At 37.1% G+C, this 20,707-nt stretch overlaps 1 protein-coding gene across 4 annotated transcripts in view; it reads left to right on the top strand.

Moving 5' to 3' along the window:
* The window catches only part of fhod3a (formin homology 2 domain containing 3a), an 81,887-nt gene that overhangs the window by 54,936 nt on the left and 6,244 nt on the right, over positions 1 to 20,707 (top strand). For all 4 annotated transcript variants that reach the window (XM_030147806.1, XM_030147805.1, XM_030147804.1 and 1 more), the window contains 11 exons: positions 1,264 to 1,317; positions 4,332 to 4,466; positions 4,683 to 4,733; positions 7,482 to 7,699; positions 9,847 to 10,191; positions 11,029 to 11,732; positions 12,303 to 12,443; positions 16,953 to 17,111; positions 17,450 to 17,632; positions 19,468 to 19,587; positions 19,791 to 19,952. In XM_030147806.1, coding sequence (XP_030003666.1) covers positions 1,264 to 1,317; positions 4,332 to 4,466; positions 4,683 to 4,733; positions 7,482 to 7,699; positions 9,847 to 10,191; positions 11,029 to 11,732; positions 12,303 to 12,443; positions 16,953 to 17,111; positions 17,450 to 17,632; positions 19,468 to 19,587; positions 19,791 to 19,952 — 2,272 coding nt within the window. The remainder of the gene's footprint in view (positions 1 to 1,263; positions 1,318 to 4,331; positions 4,467 to 4,682; positions 4,734 to 7,481; positions 7,700 to 9,846; positions 10,192 to 11,028; positions 11,733 to 12,302; positions 12,444 to 16,952; positions 17,112 to 17,449; positions 17,633 to 19,467; positions 19,588 to 19,790; positions 19,953 to 20,707) is intronic.

The raw sequence follows: 20,707 nt of genomic DNA, 5'->3' as shown, positions 1-20,707 counted from the left end.
AATTCTTGCTTTACTTCCCAATTCCACTCCTTTTCCTTCTTTTTAAGAGCATCCCAAGGACTGTAGTGTTTTCACAGATGTCTTTTAGAAGTCTTCTGTTGTAGAGTTTCACTTTGCTTCTTAGCATGATCTTCTCCGTTTCTCACCTTTACTATGTACATTGACTTTCCACCTTAATTTGTATGTTATATTATGACATTATATTACAATATATGTGTATATATAGTACAAGTGTAAGGCACTTTTGTGTTTGTATTGTTCTCTTGACTGCATTCTTACTCTATGTAAGACCAAACCCTTATCAATGTTAGGCCTGTGCAATGGGATCCTACCCTTAAAATCCTATTTATTTTTACATTTTAGTCGATATGTAAATAGTACTCATATCACAATCTTTGTGCAAAGATTTAAGCATACATTTAACAAAATATAAAATATTATAAAAAATATATAACAAATACCTCACAACTAGAGTTGCAAACAAAACAAAAATTGTCCTAAAATGTGAATATAGCTAAAGCTTAATACCCAAATAATGTTCTTATAATAGAAGTATCTCGTCTTTTGTGTCGGAACTCCTCATTTTCTCTTGGTCAGTCTTTCTTATGTTCAGAGTTATCCAGTTTGGTGTGTTGTTCTCTCTGTTCCATGTTTGTTTTGGTTTCCTTCAAGCAGATTTCCTGCCTTGATTGATACCACATCAAAATAAATGATAAAACATACTATGAAAGGATCTATCATCATATAATATATAGCGTCGTACCCATACAGCTCTAATTGGCATTCATTTATAAAAAAATAATAATAATAAATAAATAAATATATATATATATATATATATATATATATATATATATATATATATATATATATATATATATATTATATCTGTTTTTGCAAGGTAGTTGTGTTTCAGGTCTGCTGTTTACTGTGAGGTCCCAGACAGTGTAACATTGCTCAAAGTTGTTCCCTGTTCCCACTTGCTCAATGATTTGTCAAGGTAAATAAGTTTCACTAAAGGGTCTTTTCATGTTCACACTGTGCTGTGACTGAGGAGAAACACCTTGCCTGGAATTTTCCAGAAACTCTAGGAAATAAACACCCCACTGGTTGCTAATTAGGGTCACTCTCAAGTTGCACCAACAGCATTCCTATTATATAACAAGGTGTCCCATTCGTTTGACCACTTGGTCTGAATGGTGTCATGTAACCTACTGTCTGACTCTCACTATCACCTATTTTTTCACCCTCTGTCTCACCCAGGAACGGAGGCCTAACATCCTACTCCTCTCTGAGCAGCCCGACTACACCCACAAGGTGAGTAGATGCGTCATCATCTGCAAAATACTGTGTGTCTTAAGTGCACAACAACACATTCCTAAAATTCATTCCCTGTACTGTTATATAGAGTGTGAATTCATGTGTTTTATCTGTACACAGACATGCACATACACACAGGTCATTGCATACCTCACCCTTTCACTTCATAAATTAAAAAATGATTAAAAACAGTCAAAAATTTAATCAAAGTTGTATTAAAGACTCTTAATTTACTCTTAATTTAGAAATGATTTGCCCGTTGGTAGCAGTCCTGCTACCCACAGAAGGATTAAGTGGTGCAGAAATCAATGAATAAATGAATGAATGAATAAATGAATACTTTCAGACAGCACAAGAGTAAAAACAATTTAATAAAAATTATAGTGATGACAACTGGACCAGTTTTCTGCTCAGCCAGGACTAGTATCATGTAATATTAACCTTTCTATTGTCAAGTACATGATGATTTCATTTTAGAGTAATTATATTGCAAAACAAATGTGTGTGTATATATAAATGTATATATAAATTTGTATAAATAGCTTCAAATGTGTTGAAACACTTCTCTTGTACTTCACTCTCTAGGTCTTTTGAGTAATAGTCTCCTAGCCTCATTATAAACTTCTTTAACCCTTAAAGACTGAGAGCTAATTTTAAAACTATCACCAGCAGCTATTAAGGGTTAAGCTTAAAAAAAGAAATCCAATATATTTGACGTTATCACAGACAATGATTTTTTTTTTTTTTTTAAAGGTAGATTTTAGATATTTATCCTCTTTGGTTCAGCAAATACTACTCTTATGAGTACTGCATTTACTATCGTGCTCTACTTCATGCTTCAAACTTCTTAGAAAAATACACAGCCAAAATATGTTTTTTTTTTCAGCTATGAAGCTACAATGAGTAAAATATATGGCGAAGTAGAAGTATATTATATTGTATAGAATATAGGAATTAATAAGTGGGTACACAAAAATGAAAACAAGTGGAAAGATTAGTTTGTTGTTGTTTTTTAAATAAGACATAATTTTTCATGAATTTGATTTCAGTAACAGTTACTGTATTTAAAACACACAAACACATGATGCAGATTATCTTATCTTGATGCTGAGAGCAAACTTCAATACAGTTTTATGTGAAAAATAAGGAACTGGTGAGAGTCATGAGGATATTTATCTCTGAGGATAAAACTCATACATTTAAAACACAGAAATGAAAAAAATCTTTGGTGTTGAGCTTTGAGATTTTGCAAGTTCTCAAAAATTTTTCCAGTGATTTATTTTCCTGAGATGAAAGGAGTTGTTGTAGGTGATTTGGTACTAAATAACCCTTTATGTTTATGTTTATGTTTATGCATTTGGCAGACACTTTTTTCCAAAGTGACTTACAGGGGAAAACCAATTAAATCACTCAATCAATCAAATTTTATTTATATAAAGCCAGAACACAAAAAAAGTTATCTCATGACACTTTATATATAGAGTTGGTCAAAACCAGACTCTAAGCCAATTTACAGAAACCCAACAGAATCCTCCAGGAGCAAACACTTGTGACTGGTGACAGTGATGAGGAAAAACTTCCCTTTAACAGCAGAAACCTCGAACAGACCCAGACTCCTGGAGGATGGCTGTCTGCCTTGACCAGTTGGGGTTAAAGAGAGAGAGTAAAGAAAGAGAAAAAGAGAGAGTAATAGAGATAGAGACTGGGGGAGAGGGGGAGAAGGGGGGAGTAGGGGGAGACACATGGAGGCAGTTGAGGATAAGTGAGTGGTGATGATGAGGGCAGGGAAGAGGCAGGACCACCGCAGCAGGTCCAGAAATAATCCTGGAAGAATCTGTGGTTATCCTGGGAAAAACTTTATTAGAATATTTAAAATGGAATGTTTGAAAGTGCTAGGATAGGAGGTGCTCTCAGAAGAGCTGGGTCTTCAGGAGCTTCTTGAAGATAGGCAGGGATGCCTCTGTTCTTGTAGCACTTGGTAGGGCGTTCCACCAACGTGGAACGACCCGTGAAAAGAGCCTGGATTGTCTTGTGCAAGGTCTGGGGACCACCAGACTATGTTCCCCAGATGAGCGGAGTGGTCGTGGGGCGACATAAGCTTTTTTCAGTGCACCTAGGTAGGTAGGAGCAGACCCACTGAGAATTTTGTAGGCTAGGATTAAAGATTTGAATTTGATGTGGGCTGCTATGGGTAGCCAGTGTAACTCAATGAGTAAGGGGGTGACATGTGCCCTTTTAGGCTGATTGAAGACCAGACGTGCTGCTGCATTCTGGACCATCAACATTATTGTAGCTTTGTGGTTCTTGAGTTAAGGTGCTAGGGTTTCTTGTTACATTTTTTAGGCATAGTCTGAATATGCAGACAATAATCATAACACAAGTAAAATAAGTATAAATATGTTTATTATTGCAGTTAATGGTAACCCATAAAGACCCAGTGCTACTTTTGTGGTGGTTCTCAAATAAATGTCTCTCTAGATTTTACCTTTTTTAAGTGATTTATCACCATTTATTATAATATTATACTCTGTATTTTGTGTTTTTTCACTGAAAATGACGTATTTTCCCATATTTAATTTACTGATCATATATATATTCATAAAAGCTCTGATTAAAGTTGAGGGTTATTCGATCAGAAACAGAGAAAACTGACAAAAAAGTGGCTTTTTCACCGAAGATGTCATTAACCAAACATAAACCCAGTGTCTCCATCCACTGTCATTGATCCAACTCCTTGGGTTTTACTGGTGAATCAATGTTGTAGAAGATGACAGTGTTTCCACAGTAACTACGGAGCCTCTGAACGTCCAAATAGGTCATACCTGATGACCATGAAAAGATGACAAACTGTATTTTACACCAATTATTTACATGGATTGATAGGATTAGTGGATCAGCAGGTATTAAACATTTTATATCAGTACATGATGTTTGGGTCTTCATAGGTTAAGTTTCTAGCACCACACTTGTGCTGTAATTGCACATTGTTTTCCTTTTCTTTGTGTCTGTAGGCCTGCTCTGGGGGGTCTTTTGTCCTCCTCGTACCGACAACACCAGGAATCCCTGGCGGCTGAGCGAGAGCGGCGCCGTGTGGAAAGAGAGGAGAGACTGCAAAGGATAGAAAGAGAAGAGAGGAACAAGCACAGGTGGGGAACCACTGAGATTTGTATAAAAATAAGTAAAAAGTAATAGTCAACCCAAAACATTATGTCCTTGTGGAGAAATGAGGCATGTGTGAGCTGTAACTGCTCGATATGCAAACACTTGTCAAACTGGCAGCTCTACAGAAGAACACACTGGGCATTCCTTAAGAGAGGGACTGATTATTATTTTTTAAACTTTTCTGTTTTTGCCTCTCACAGCCGAGACTATGTGGATAAAATGGAAGAGGCCAGGCTTGCACGAGAGGAGAGGTAAGTGTGTGCCCTAAATCAAAACAACACATGCACACAGAACAGCTGAACCCGGGGGGATATGTTTCAGCCTGCGGTTTAGGAACCTCGGTAATAGTGTAATTGTTTTCAGGTTAAAAAGGTTCCCCTTGCTGCCAAAAGCTGAGAGGATCCTGAACCGATTTTCTTTGCTCTGTCGGCCCAGTTCTCCTCTTCTTAAGGAGCTGTATTTTAACTGCCAAACTCTGCCAACGGCTCGGTTGTTTTGGCTGCATGCTGCGAAAAGAATCTGATTCCGGGATTCGTCAAGCTTTTTACACTGAATTCATATGCACAAGCTTTTCCCTCAAGCACGCGGACACAAGAAGAATTTTGATGAGGCCAATAAATGTATGTAGATGGGAATCACAGGAAGCAAGACGTTCATCCAAGAGGTTGTGTAAGGTCATGATCAGACATAGGATCCTGCTCATCATCGCATACATGAGTAGGAACTGATGATGCTAAACGGCACATAAAACCTGATAATCATTACAGTCCTTCACTGTAGGAGAAGGTAAGGCTTCTTTTTTTGCAAGAAGGAAAAAAGAAACGATAAACAAGCTGGTGCCAACAAAATAAACTGACAACGTTCTGGATGTATTCACTAGACCATTTGGAATTGGATTTATGTCGTATTTTCATCTAAATTTTATCCAAAAACATGACAGTTTACCCCAGTTCACCTCTCTGAGGGAATTATGTATCTAACAAAACACACCTGGACTAAAAGACCAGCATTAGGAATGATGACAGCGCGCTTTCCAAAACACTTACTAATACTGCTTACTTGGTTCAGTGTTTTTTAAAGCCTATGAAACCAAATTTACCACAAAGACAATCTAGAAACACATGAGATATGAGAGTATTTCACCACTCACTGGATGTTGTTTGATGTTTGATATGAAGGTGATATTAGACTAATATTTGACTGGAAATAGCCCAATAAAGAGTGATTTGTGGGCATAAACTAACAGAGAACAGAACTTAGTGTTTTTTGGTAAGCATCTAAATATATATGTGTCAGTGCTGAGGTTTAACTATTAGAAGGAAAAATCAGTCTAATGTCATGCTTTGTTGTATAGGAATAATAAATGAAATATTAGTATAATAGTGTTTAACATGAACCAATAATTATTATTATTTATACCTTAAACTAATTTGTTATGCCCACTCAGTATAGTCCATTAAAAACAGTACAGACAAAACAAGAAGCACAAAAAGGTTTGAAACTACATACTTGATACATTTATATGTTGATTCCCTGAATAAAATAAGCTGTTTTTCCAAATGTGCTTTCACATAAAGGTACCTTACAGTTCCTATTACTGGGCCCCAAACTTTGAGAGAAAGTACAGGGTCACTGAACAACTGAGGAGCCTGATTATGCAGACATTTCAGCATTGAAATATTGAAAAATAGACTAGATCCATGATAAATAGAGTGCAGTTATATTATTCAAATAACTCTTGTTTTTATAATATTATTATTATTATTAGTGTTGTTGTTGTTGAAGTCTTTTACATCATTTTTTCATGTCTGTTTTCTAATTTTCATCCTTTTGCATTATTCATGAATGTTGTTTCTTATATTATTGGAATCATATGACCTTTAATAACATTAATGTTAACATTTAATATTAATTGTGGCTGTTTCATTTGAATAAAATTACATAGTGTGAATATTTGTTGCTAAATGTAGCATAAATACTTAAACACATTATCTTCATTTGTGTTGGTGAAAACACAAACTCTGATTATCCCAACATGCTTTCAAACATCATCTAATACATGCACATGCATTTTGTTACTGTTTTGATTAAGGAAGGCATAGTAGCAGAAATTATATAGTATCATGGTGTCGATGTGATATAATGGGTTGTCTATACAATTTTAATTGCTTGACTGTACATCATCTCTACAGTTTTGGTTGTTGTAGATGTTTCTGACCAACTTTTTGCAGCATTAGTCTTAAAATTTGTAAGTTTTTCTTTTGTCACCATTTTAACATACTCCTCAAATTTTCAGTAGGAATCTAATTTAGGGTTGAGTTATTTTAAACACCCAAACACACATGTGTGTTAGTATCAGTTTCTTTAGACCTCTGAAGTGGCCTGATGCTAATGAACTCTGAACAGAAGCACCACACATTCATGGTTCGGTGGGAAAGAGGAGGAGGGGTTAGAAAAAGAAAGAGAGAGAGAGGGTCGACCCAGTGCCCAAAAATCTTAGACAAGCAGGTTGAATGGTTTTTGGTAAATGGAAACAAGGAAGGAGAGCAGAGAAAGGAACAGGAACGAGGGAGGACAGCTGATCGAAGCTCATCTTCAACAGGTTTCAACTGATTCACTTCTGATATTTGCGCCTTAACATGATCTCACCCCTGTCCTTCTACCTAAATCTGTCTTTTTCATTAAGTGCATCTGTTCACGTATTTGGGAACACTTGGCATTTGCCTTACCAAGACAAGGAGACTACCGGAAATAATGATTAATACAGGCTTGTAATGTACAGTTTTATGGCAACAGAGAATTAGAGGAGTTTTAAAAGGGACTAAATCTAGTAAATGTTCTACTTTGTGGAGAATACAGAAGGTATAAATTGGCAAAAAGTGGAAACCAGTGATTTTGTGAGTGTGTAATTTGGTGAAGAAGAGCATCAAGAGCAGCTCGACAAACAGAACATGCTTTGTCTCTGACTCTATTTTTACTTCTTTCCTCCTTTCTCTCAGGTATAAGAACGTGGAGCGTCTGGCAGCGGAGGAGTATGAGAGGGATCGCGTCCGGACATCGAAAACTCGCCCTGACCTTGACCTGACCTTTGAACCCTCAGATGCCTGGCCCTCGTCATCACGTAGCAGCACACCGTCGTCTTTTGCCTCCCAGGAGGATGCAGATGCTGACCTTGAAGCTGAGACGCCCGCCACCTCCTATGCACCCTCTGAGACTGGTACGAGAACTGAGAATACTAGACAGAGCACACATTCACTGAGGGTTGGTTGGATCAAAAATATGATTTTAATCCATATGTACTCACTGGGAAGCCACATAAAAGTGAATAGGATTAATCTACATATCATGTTGCTACATAATATGTTGTAATACAGTATCTAGTACACAGAGCATCTACTCCATTAAACATGTTGGAATAGAAGTTGAAACAGTTAGCAAAAAGTTGCTACAAATAGGAGACAAAATAGTTGTATAAAATAATTAAATGAAAATAATAGCAATGAACTAGTTACTTATTAACTGTTCCTGTGTTAAAATATTATTAATATATTTTGGTGTCTAAAAATTTTTGGCTAAAAGTAGCTATTAAGAAGAAAAGATTAGGCAGAAAATAATTATAAATGATAAAGGAATTGATTCCTAACTATTACTATTTTAAGATATTAATTATTGCTATAATGGCAAAATAAATGGAAGTTTAGCTAAAATAGCTATGAAAAAGTGTCTAAGAAAATATAAGTGATTAATTTATTATTAACTATGACTATATTAAAATATTTATTCTTAAATGCTAAAAGGGGTGAAACTACACAATATAACTTTTAACGTCAGATTTTTTTTAAAAAAGGATGTTGGTGTGAAGGTTATCAAGCCAGAAATTGCAAGATGCAGAAGGTGAAAAGATAAAGAAGATTTACTCACATTTAGAAATAATTACTTGTCAACAATTAAAAAATATCTTTGCTTTTCAAAACAGTATAAATTACATTTTATAGGTTTGGGAATTTAGTAACAAACAGATCCATTTGATTGTTTTGGTGATTATGGAGCTCAGAAACAGTATAGTATGTGATAGTTGGAGAAAAGGGTATTCTAACAGACTATAAAACCCTTTTCAGGGGTGTGTTTCAATGTGAAAAGGGTCACTTTAAATCTGAACACTTGAATGACTTTCAGTTCTGGTTCAGCTCAGTTTTTTTTTTTTTTTTTTTTTTTTTTTTGCGGGGGGGTGCTATAATTAAAACCAGACTGCTGCCAGTTCAATTCCCAACAGTGTGCCCGAAAGCAATCACTCTTAACCTTAAACTGCTTCAGTTTGCAGTCAGCTGTTTAAATGAGTGTAGCATGCAGGCAAAAAGAAAGAGAGGAATGAAAGATTGTGGTAAATGGTAAAAGAGATGAGGCCGATGGAGATTGGGGGGGGGGGGGGGGGGTATTAGACAGAAAAATAACAGAGGGGATGTGGGTGAAGGGGTCAAGCGGGTGTTTGAAAGACCTTTTTCAAAGTGTGATGCCAAAACACCTTGTGTAACTAAACAGCCTTGTGCATGTGCAGCCGTGAGCTGAGGTACTGTAGCTGAAACAGGCTAGTGTATGAGGGCTCACGGCGTCGTGTTATTTTAACCCCGCCTGCATCACTACATGGACTGTACTGAGAGTTACGTGTGTGTGTACCGTGTACGCTGAGTGTATTTTGACGTAAACAGGAACTTAATTCTTCATTTCCTGTTCATATCCTGGCTGTTGACAACCCAGCTTTCTGTTCCTCCTATATTGTTGACATTAGCATATGGGTGTGTGTTTTTGTTTTTCTTGTGAGCGCGTGTGTCGGCGTGTGTCACATGTGCAGCCCAAACAGAAGCACCTTTAAAATCAAAGACAGTGATGTGATATGTTTTAACTACTGTTGACCCTTTGCAAATGGACGGACAGACAGACTTTATTGATCCCAAACTGGAAAACTGTAGAGCAGCAGCATGACAGTGAAAATAGAATTTAAAAATAAAAATATAATATAAGAGCAAGCACGCTATACATAATAAATTAGAAGAATAAAAAAAAGAAATGGAGAAAATCTGTAAGATGCAAAATTAAACAAAAATAAATTAAATTATTATTATTATATATCTTTATTTAGGCAGGAGAGTGTATATTAATGAACACATTTATACATTCCATTTCAGTGTAATCCAGACATGAGAGGCTGAAGTAACTGATGCTGAATAATAATAATAATAATAATAATAATAATAATAATAATTATTATTATTATTATTATTATTATTATTATTATTATTATTATTATTATTATTATTATATAGTAATAATAATGAATTATTTGGATGTTTCTTATCTGTGTTAAAGGAGAGGCTGATGACTCTAGTGCCAGTGTAGAAGCAGAGGAAAAGGAGACGGAGGCCACTGCCGAAGAGGAGGAAGAGCAGAAGGAGGAAAAAGAGGAGGAAGCACAAGAAGAAGAGGAAGAAGAAGAAGAAGAAGCAGCAGCTGTTGCAGAAAAGGAGGAAGCAGAGGAGGAGTGTGAGCAGGAACCAGAGAAGGAGAGGGAGGAGCCGGAGGAGGACAGTGGCATCTTGAGCGACAAGGAACGGCAAAATGAGGAGGTGAATGAGAAGGACAACTGTTCAGCCTCCAGCATCTCCTCTGCCAGCAGCACTTTAGAGAGAGAGGAGAGGGGCAGCAATGAGAATGGTGGGTAAAAACAACTGAATCATCTTATTCATTCCCAGGAGTGGTGTTAGGTATTTGATTAAGTCTCCCAAAATTTCAATTCATTTTTACAGTTGTACAACCCTGCTTCCTGAAATAATCTACACTGTTCTTGAACAAATAAAGTGATGGTAAACCACTAAAACTGTTTAGGAAGTGTATACCAGTATTTACCATTAACAAATAACTTATTAATTTATATAACCTCCATATGTTTATGTGTCATCATCTGATTGATTCTTACTGAAGCGTTCACCTCAACTAATACTATGATATTGTAAGCAATCCCGAGACATTTTCACATTTTACCATATCTTCAAATGCAGACATTGAGTAACCAGTTACTGTCAATTATAAAAGAACTACATTACATTTACAATAATTTTGCTGTGAATTTGGACATGATCCCAAGGATAGTCTAGGGATGTGTTAGCTCACAGAAAGACCTCAAAATGTCTCCATCAGAGCTTTTATGCAGTTGATGATTTGACAGGACAGCAATGAAACCTCACACAATTAACATGGAAATGTCTCAAAGCCTGCTAGCCCATGAATGCCCAGAACATCACAGCTCAAACATGCTAGATCATACACATTCAGGCTCCTTAATGCAAGTAAAACAAACACACAGGAGAAGACTGAACATGGTGAAGCTTTTGCAACAACGATTAAAAACAAAAATGATAAAATGATTGTAACAATGATCAAAAAATACAAACTGTACTTCAAAAAATATCATTTATAACATATTATTCTTTACTGTTTTAATGACTGTGACATATGTGCACCTTCTAATACCTCAATCCTCTTCGTTTTCAGGCTTTAAGGAGGCAGAGGTGAACGAGCCGTGCAACAAACTCCTCAATAGCAAACTCTTCATGCTGGATATGTTGTACTCCCAAAACAAGAAACCCAGTGATGAGGAGGAAGAAGAGGACGATGCTGACAAGGAGAAAGAGAAAGGAGAGGGGGAGGACAAAGAGAGCCAGGGGGAGGCTGACGGGCAGCTGGGCGACGCTCAGGAGAACAACAACAGGGAGGACAAATCCGACCACCGCGGGAGCATTCGTCAATTCGCTGAGCGCTTTGGGGATTTGGTCAAAGACCTCTCTTCACCTCATGGTCACTTAGAGGGCCCGGTGAACGAGCCTCCTCCACCCCCGCCCCCACCCAAAAAGGAATCGGACACAATCTGGGACCAGCTCCTGGCCAGCCCTCGGGAGCTTCGCATCGGTGACATCAACTTCACCGACCTGACGGAGGACGATGACAAGGACATTCTTGATGCTGTTCTAATGGGAGGGTGCAGCGACCTCCCACCCCCACCACCTCCTCCACCTTTCATCCCCCGCTTCCCTCCGCCCCCACCTATGCTAGGCGTCTGCCCCCCACCCCCTCCGCTGATTGGGATTGTGAGGCCACCACCACCACCTTTATTTAGTGCACCAGCTCCAGCACCTCCTCCCCAAGAACCGCCTCTGTTCAACAAGAAGAAGAAGACAATCAGGCTCTTCTGGAGTGAAGTGAGTACAGAACCACTGGAGCTGGGCAATACAATGATCACAAAATGTAACCACAATTAAAATTTATATGGATAAGAATGATAACTTTTGGGTTTCTTGAAATCTAACATAACACAGCAGAAAATAATGTGACATAAGTCAGTCTGTCTGCAGTTTTTATAGTAAAGATTTGTCCCAAACATACAGGACATTTCATTGTACCACGTACTTAGTATGCCTGTGCAATGACAATAAAGGTTTATCTTATCTTATCTTATCTTATCTTATCTTATCTTATCTTCCGTATCTATCTATCTATTCTATAAAGTCTGACATTTACATGACTTTATTGACGTAGACAGACCTCATGCTGCATTCAAGTGCACCATGATGGGATGACAAAGTTTTCTTTTCAAACTTTCCCTTAGTTCCAATTAAAGAGTCATTAAAAACAGTGACTCATGTTCTTGTTGTATCTCTTTGTGGTTGTTTGTGGTCAGACTCTTTCATTTACCTTTTTTATTGTAGGAAAACAGAGTTTACCACATGTCTCTGCCTAATTCAGTCCATTCTTGTTCTGTTTGTGATCAGGTGCGACCGACAGACTCTCAGTACAGGGACTACAAGCGAAGTGGAGACTCGTTGTGGTCCAAACTGGAAACAGTAAAGTTGGACACAGCCAAACTGGAACACCTGTTTGAGACAAAGTCAAAGGAAATGCCAGTTACAAAGGTAAACACCCAGAATGATACTGTATGAAGTTATCAAAACTACTCACCAGGTCATGCATCCCATTTAAGGGTTAGTGGTAGACCTTACATTTGAGAGATGTTTGAGCTAATATAGAATAGAATAGAATAGAATAGAATAGAATAGAATAGAATAGAATAGAATAGAAAAGGTTTTATTATTATTACACCATTTATGCAACGAAATTGCAGGTGGTCTCTGCCAGCCAGTGCACTTACATCTAAATGAGAAGACAAAAGATACAGACATGTATTAAAAATATATATATAAAATATAAAATAGCGTGCAATCGAAAATATGTGCAATTTAGTTTATGGTGTGTTTTATGCATATGGTAAACTCACTTTAAAATGAAGTCTAAAGTCCTAGTTACATAGGAGTTGTACAACCTGTGGACATCTGGTCATTTTTAACCATTGCAGAGGTCGTCTCAATCTCAATCCCATGCAATTCTGTCACTGCAAAGCAGGTTCTGTAATAATATTAGTCCCATGTGAATCAACATCTCATATTTTTTGTTTCCCCACTGCTTCTATTTGGTCTTTTTCCTGGTTGCAGACTATGGAGGCTGTGTTGGTGTTGAAAAATTAAAGCCTTATAGTTGCGTAATCCAGATGCTCAGGCCACGACTTAACATAGATACTCACTTAAAAGAACTTAAATTGTTCAGAAAATCAACATCTCAAAAGATGATGGGATGGGTGACAGCTTCAGTAGTAGTAGTGCAGTAAGTATTACAGTAGTAGTTGCAGGCCTTGACATCAGAACCAGGGAATAATGTCAGTGAATCTGAGTAAACAACAGACTTTTGCCACAAGAATGGGAAAATACAGTAGTAGGATGTTAATTTCCAAAAAAAAAGAGAGGCCCACAGTTTGTACCAATTCCATGCAAAAAGGGCTTAATACAAGCAATTTGGATTTACACTTTTGTTACAAGCCCTATTCTGAACAAATGTCCATGAACTTTCACTTAAGGTAAGGAGTCCTTGGAGAGGATGGATGTTAAACAGTTAACAAAAAACAATCTAAGAAAACTGTCAGTTCACCTACAGTATGCGTTCTGCCAAAACACACGACAGACTGGTTAGAAATTTCTGACATCAGGGTCTTGTTTTTGAGAGTCACATGACCACATTTTGTTACTCACTATATAATTCAGACTCTACATTTTCTGGCCATTCCTTATACTTAACCCTTTATAGGAAACTCATTGAAACACTTTCAACTTAAGTGTGTTATTGGACATCGTCATCTACATCTTTGTTGGTTGCCGTGACAACAGTCTCCCTCCTCATGCAATTAAACAACTGTTATAAGGTCATAAACTGACAAAAATCACTCATATTCACTCTTTACTATTTAAAATGCCTCTGAATCATTGTATTGCGTTATAAAAACCAACACGCTTCTTGACCTCACTGAGGCACAGGATCGGCCCCATATTTAAAGTTTTTGGAAATTACCAAAAATAGTCACTTGCCCGATATTAAAGTTAAAGTCATGTCAGCGTCTGTCCTTTTTGGTTTTGTCTTCATGGTTATGTCATGCACTTGTGTTGCTGCTGCTATATGACAAACACCTTCTGACTGCCAGTCACAGGGCTTGTAGATTTGGAGCCTCATTATCTCCAGCACTAGAAAGCTGATGGTTTAAGGGTTAAGCAAGGTCATGTGTGTTCTGATCAGGATCAAACAGAGGCCTACTGAGTCCTTTGTACTTCTCACAAAGCCTCTAAATAGAAAAGGTATGGTCTACTAAGGTGGTGAGCTGAGAACAGGCCTCTGACACTTTGAACTCCTGAGCCACTGCTTTAGGAGTAAAACTGTAGCCTGTTAGTAACTCACCGCTGCTGGGCTTCTGGTTTACACATAATGTGACGGCCAAGTGCTATCTACACTATGGAGTTCTGTTGAAGCTGACAGTTAATGGAATAATCCCAGCTTTTAGGGACCACCGGGATACAAAAGCCAGAAGAAGTCAGAGCAAACAGCACTGATACGTCTTTGTTATTGCCTAGACAGACTCCCCCATATTTCTGTGTTTTTGTTCTACAGATGTAATACCTTTGATTGTATTTGAAACTAAAAAGATAAGCTAAGGGAGTGAGCCAAAAGAAACTCCTTAGTATCATTACAGCACAAACTGCAACCACTCAGTAAAATGTCCATTCTGTTCAGTCAGATGGCTGTGAAATAAAACTTCTGAATATAAACAAGTAGCAAATATTGAAAATTTAACAAACAAATTATGTAATAATTATTAATGGTAAAGAAGCAATGCAACCATAAAGAAAAAACAGTGAACGGATTTCATGAAATTCATCTTGGAAGTAGGTTAGGGTTGTGCCAAACTCAGCTTTAACTCTTCAGGGTGGGGATTTTCTTTTTTATCTGTTTATATTTTCATATCTGACAATCAGAAAATGCATCAGTATGAGATTCAGGGATGATTTGAAAGCCACAGAAACATTTTCCAGCCTTTAAAAATACAGAATCAGATAGAAGACAGTCAGAAGATGGCTTCCTCCACCTAATGAATTAAGAGGAAAGATGAAAAGATGCACAGACAATCTTTTCAGAACATAAATAACCTACATATGTCCTTAATGCACACATCTGATGATTATAGACAATTTTAAAAAGTTTTCTAGTTTATTTTATTGGTTTATTTAACCCAAGCAGCCACCGACGACCAAAACCATCTACTGATCTAAAATGTTTAATAACTTCTGAACCACTCATTATATCAATCCATGTAAATAATTGGTGTAAAATGTAGTTTGTTGTCTTTTCATGGTCATCAGATATGACCCATTTGGACGTTCAGAGGCTCCGTAGTGAACGTGGAAACACCGTCATCTTCTACAACATTGATTCACCAGTAAAACCCAGGGAGTTTGATCAATGACAATGGATGGACACAGTTGTTTTAATCTTCAGTTAATGATATATTTTACTGAAAAAGTCACTTTTTCTTCAGTTTTATTTGTTTCTGATATAGTAACCCTCAACTTTAGTCTGAGCTTTTATGAATATCTACATGATCAATAAATTAAATAAAGGAAAATACCTGATGTTCACTGAAAAAACACAAAATACAGAGGATTATGTCATAATAAATTGTGATAAATCACTTGAGAAAACCTAAATATAGAGAAAAAATATTTTGTAACTGCCACAATAGTAACACTGGGTCTTTATGGGTTAATAGGGACCATGCATAGTTATGAACATTGTTGTATAAAAAATACACCCATGTAAATATGCCAGAATTAGTAAATATAACTACTTTTCATCTGCAGTCCCTTGGCAGGTGACAGAACAAGACATAAAACACCCAACACTTATACAGCACTCAGTCACTATAAATTAAACATCATCAAAACAAACAAACAAATAAACAAAAACCAAATAGACATAGGATGATTACAGCAAATGCCAACAAGTATAACCACAGTGCCTGAAAAAATTGTTAACTTGAGCGGACTTAGTGTTTTGTCTGTGTTCAGTTGCTCCTCATAACAAGAGGTTGTAGGCTTTCGTACAGAGATTGAAGAAACAAAACAGGATTGCATACCTACAAGAATCACAGTCAGGTGACTCTAATCGTCAACTTTCAGGAGTCAAAATGTAGATTTTTCAACCTTCATTTGGCAAGAACTTCAGCAGTCCATTTTTCATGCTTAGTCAAATAACTTATAAATTTAATAGTACTGTTTTCATACTACACAAAATCAAAGGGTGGTGGCCACAAAGTAAAAATGGATGGAAATATTAAATTTGGAAACTGAAAAATTCTTCATTCAGGTAAAAAATATATGAATTAAATTTCAGCAGCAACATTTATTGGAATACATGTTGAAATTTGGGTTTTCGTGGCTGTTCAGTACAAATTTCAACCTGATACAGTGAAAAATAATGAACACAAGTACACATGGTAATGATTAAACTTGACTCCAGACTGGGATCATGCGAGGTTTATTACAGTTAAAAGAAAAGGGAAAGCCAGGTGATTCGACACTGAATGACCCCATATGTGGATCTGTATACTGTAATGCAGTGTAATGTAAATCTCCCCTCATCCATATGGGGACTATACAGTTTCATATTGGCAGTAACCAGGTCTTATCACCTCCTCTGTTACTCTTTTATGTGGTGACATATTACGACTTCCTGCCACTAATAGCTTGTAAGTGCTGGTGAAGTCATCTGTGTACATGCAGTGTTAAGTCTGCTCTGCAAACACACACATAAACACATGCACACAGTGCAAACCAAAGCCGCCATGGTATCCTCTGCTCCTACTTATCTTATAGGGTCCTGCAGCTGCAGTCAGTGTAACCAGAGTGATGAGCTTTGTAATCCTTACAGGCTCATAAAGCGGACCACACTGACAAACACTGAATGAGTAGGAGAAGTGAATGTAGAAATAGTGGGACCCTGCACTGACCCTCATGTTTTTTTTTTTGTTTGTTTTTTGTGTGTTGTAGAAAACAGCAGCGGATGGAAAGCGTCAAGAGATAATCGTCCTTGATTCAAAGAGGAGCAACGCCATCAACATAGGCATGACGGTCTTGCCTCCTCCTCGCACTATCAAGACGGCCATTCTTAACTTTGATGAATATGCGCTCAACAAAGAAGGAATAGAGGTGACTGAAATAGACCTAAAAGGAGGAAAATGTATTGATATCTCACATATACTTGGTTACAGTAATATCCCAGTTTTTCATCAATGAAGTCTGTCTGTCCATCTCTCTCTCTCTCTCTCTCTCTCTCGCTATCTATCTATCTATCTATCTATCTATCTATCTATCTATCTATCTATCTATCTATCTATCTATCTATCTATCTATCTATCTATCTATCTATCTATCTATCTATCTATCTATCTATCTATCTATCTATCTATCTATCTATCTATCTATCTATCTATCTATCTATCTATCTATCTAAACATTGTGTCTAACCTAGGTGTCTGTGTCCTTAGAAAATCCTGACGATGATCCCCACAGAAGAGGAGAAGCAGAAGATCCAGGAGGCTCAACTGGCCAACCCTGACGTCCCCCTGGGTTCAGCAGAGCAGTTCCTCCTCACACTGTCCTCCATCAGCGAGCTCTCTGCCAGACTTCAGCTCTGGGCCTTTAAAATGGACTACGAGGCAACAGAAAAGGTTAGTGAAGACAGTAAAAGATGAGATCACACATAGTGGTGGAAAAAAGTCTTTGAACACAATCTCAAATTATCTTGAAATGTTTGCAGGAAAATCTTTATTGTGTTTCAAAAGGTGTGGCTGCATCAGATGCAAACAAATACAAATAATTTTTTTGTTTATCGTTGACAAGAAAAATAACAAAACTACATTTTTAACAGTTTCAACATGTCATGGCCTGGTTGTGTTTCATTATCTTGCTGAAACACTTCCAGTAAAATCACACAATTAATGAACGTGGAATAAACAAAGGATGTACATCCCATATTGATTTTATTTATATTAAACATTTTCTCTCGGGATCTATAGATTTCCAGTAAAACCATCAAAAAGGCATAAAAACACACATTAATGACCTGCAATAATAACGATATTACAGAAGTACTTTGACTGTTGGGCACCAATGTACGTCTGTGTTTGGTGGTGGAATCAGATACTTATCCTTTATTTTATTTCAGATCATGCCAGCAAGAACGGCTTTGTTTCAGCTTCAGAAATTATTAAAATCAGAATCAGAATACTTTATTAATCCCAGAGGGAAATTTTTGGGTGTTACAGTCGATCCATTCAGTTATAATAAAAAGTATCAGGAAAGAAATGATCAATACAACAGAAAAAGAAAATATACAAACATATATATAGCTCGAAAAAAAAATATATATATATATATCAAATATATATATATATTAGAACACTATTAAGACACAAAAATCAAAAATAAGACAGCCATTTGTACAATATGTACTAGACAATATATTATCGATATGATAATTAAAGAAATATACATAATACCTGAAAATAAAACGTAGCTTATGTAGACATTATAACACTACTTTAGTTGAAGAAAAAAAAAAGATTAATATACAGTATATAGCAACATTACCGCCATGCTACTGAGAAAAGCAGTCGTAGTAGAAATAGTGGTCATACTTAAGTCACCACAAAGTGTAACAGCTATGTCCATTGCACGTTCAATATTTCAGATTAATTGCAAAACTGAATGACAGTGAATGAACGGTAAAGTTATATGAGCTTGTTACATGGTAGAGAACAGAAGTGGGAGAGCTGAACTAAAGCTGTTATCAGATGTTGATTTAAAGTCAAGCTAGTCTGGTTTTATTACAGCATAACCATGTACATAAAATCCAAATGAACTCTGCAGTGTGGAGTACATGTGCACCACATGTGTGCATTTGTGTGTTGTCACTATGCATCAACATCCCTGCACACAAAACATCCGCCAAACATCAACATAGCTCCATCATAACATCATAACAAAATATGCACGCTTGTTAGCGGCACCTCAACTCCTTCTGGCACACCATTTTTTACACAAGAATGCTTTCAGGAGGAGAAGTTCAAAGTCTGAAGCAGAGAATGAAAAACATGCCGCATCCCTCCGTTGCCGTCCTGTAAATTTTATGGTTTTCCACAGGATGTAGTTGTCTTTAATCTCTCCATGACCGCACATTGGGCAGAGCGGCGTTCCTGCCCTGACACTGTGGGACGGTTTAGCAGTGGGATGCTTAATGGAGGGCAACATACCGCACTGGCACACAAATATACACACACACAAGAGAACCTGCTGCACTAAAACAAAAGGCTCACGTAATCAGAACCACATTTGATATCAAAGGGTGACCAGAGCAACAACCTTTAAACAACCTCTCCTGACCTCAAAGAACAAGAGGTGCACCTGTCGACCACTTATGTAACCGCAGACTAATGAACCGCATGTTGTCCAGGCCCATAATAGATTCAGCTAACGATGGGTGTGTACGTCTGTCCTTTCACAGGAAGTAGCAGAACCGCTGCAGGATCTAAAGGAGGGTATGGAACAGCTGGAGAAAAACAAAACTCTGCGCTACATCCTGTCTACGCTGCTGTCTATCGGAAACTTCCTCAATGGAACCAATGTGAGTCATGAACAGTCCACAGAGTGATGACAGTTATTCATAATCATTACAGCCAATTACAGCCGAGTGTATAATTTAGAATGAAAATGGCATCACATATTAGCTACTACACTTTTATCAGGTGAAGCTGTTCATCCCATGGGAATCCTTTAACAGTAAAATTGCGTATGTGTGTGTGTGTTTTTGTGTGTGTGTGTGTCTAGGCTAAGGGCTTTGAGCTGACTTACTTAGAGAAGGTTCCAGAAGTGAAGGACACGGTTCATAAACAGTCTCTGCTGCATCACGCCTGCTCTGTGGTGGTGGAGAACTTCCCTCAGAGCACCGACCTCTACTCTGAGATTGGAGCGATCACGCGATCTGCCAAAGTACGTCACACACTCAGTACTTGTGTGTTCAATGTCAGTGTTTATTTTGCATCCTCAGTTGAATCATATAAAGAAAAAAACACAATAATTTGCAGTTTGTCATGGCTGCAATTTCAGTAAAGACACTCCCATGCATTTATCACAAAGAGGCTTACTTGGGCTCAAATTAGGGTTAATAATGTTTACACAAAGGTTTGGCGATAAAACATAATGGTTGGTAAGAATGTACAATAAATCTGCATCTATAGAAGACATTGAAAAAAAATTCTAAATAAGTGATGAGTTTTTTGTTTCTTAATCTTTTAAGAAATTGTCTGATCTTTTGTATAATGTAAGTCCATTCTACTGCACAAACTTGAATATCTCAGATCCATTATACACGTTTACAGACATATTTATAATTGGTGAACATTGCTTTACAACCTGAAAATCCAGCTGACCCTAATTTGATCTCATGCCTGAAGTTCATTCTATTAAGACAACTTTATTATATTTTCCAAGGTCCCTATATATAGCACATGTAATAATATCATTATATACGAACATATATACTAGCATACTTCTAAGTCTAGTTTTACTTCTTGAGACTAAATTGGCCTAATTTTATTCTTTAAAGTATAGGGGTAAACTTTGAGTACAGAATTACAGTCAAGTCCAAACATTTTGGTGGTGACACTAATCATTTATTACCAAATTAAAACATAAAACGCTTTTAAGTGTTCTTTAGTGTGCCTGAGAAACACACAAGAAATGTA

Source organism: Sphaeramia orbicularis, chromosome 11 (genome assembly GCF_902148855.1).
Source record: "Sphaeramia orbicularis chromosome 11, fSphaOr1.1, whole genome shotgun sequence".
In the NCBI taxonomy this organism is placed as follows: domain Eukaryota; kingdom Metazoa; phylum Chordata; class Actinopteri; order Kurtiformes; family Apogonidae; genus Sphaeramia; species Sphaeramia orbicularis.
This window is presented reverse-complemented; position numbering and strand designations above follow the sequence as displayed.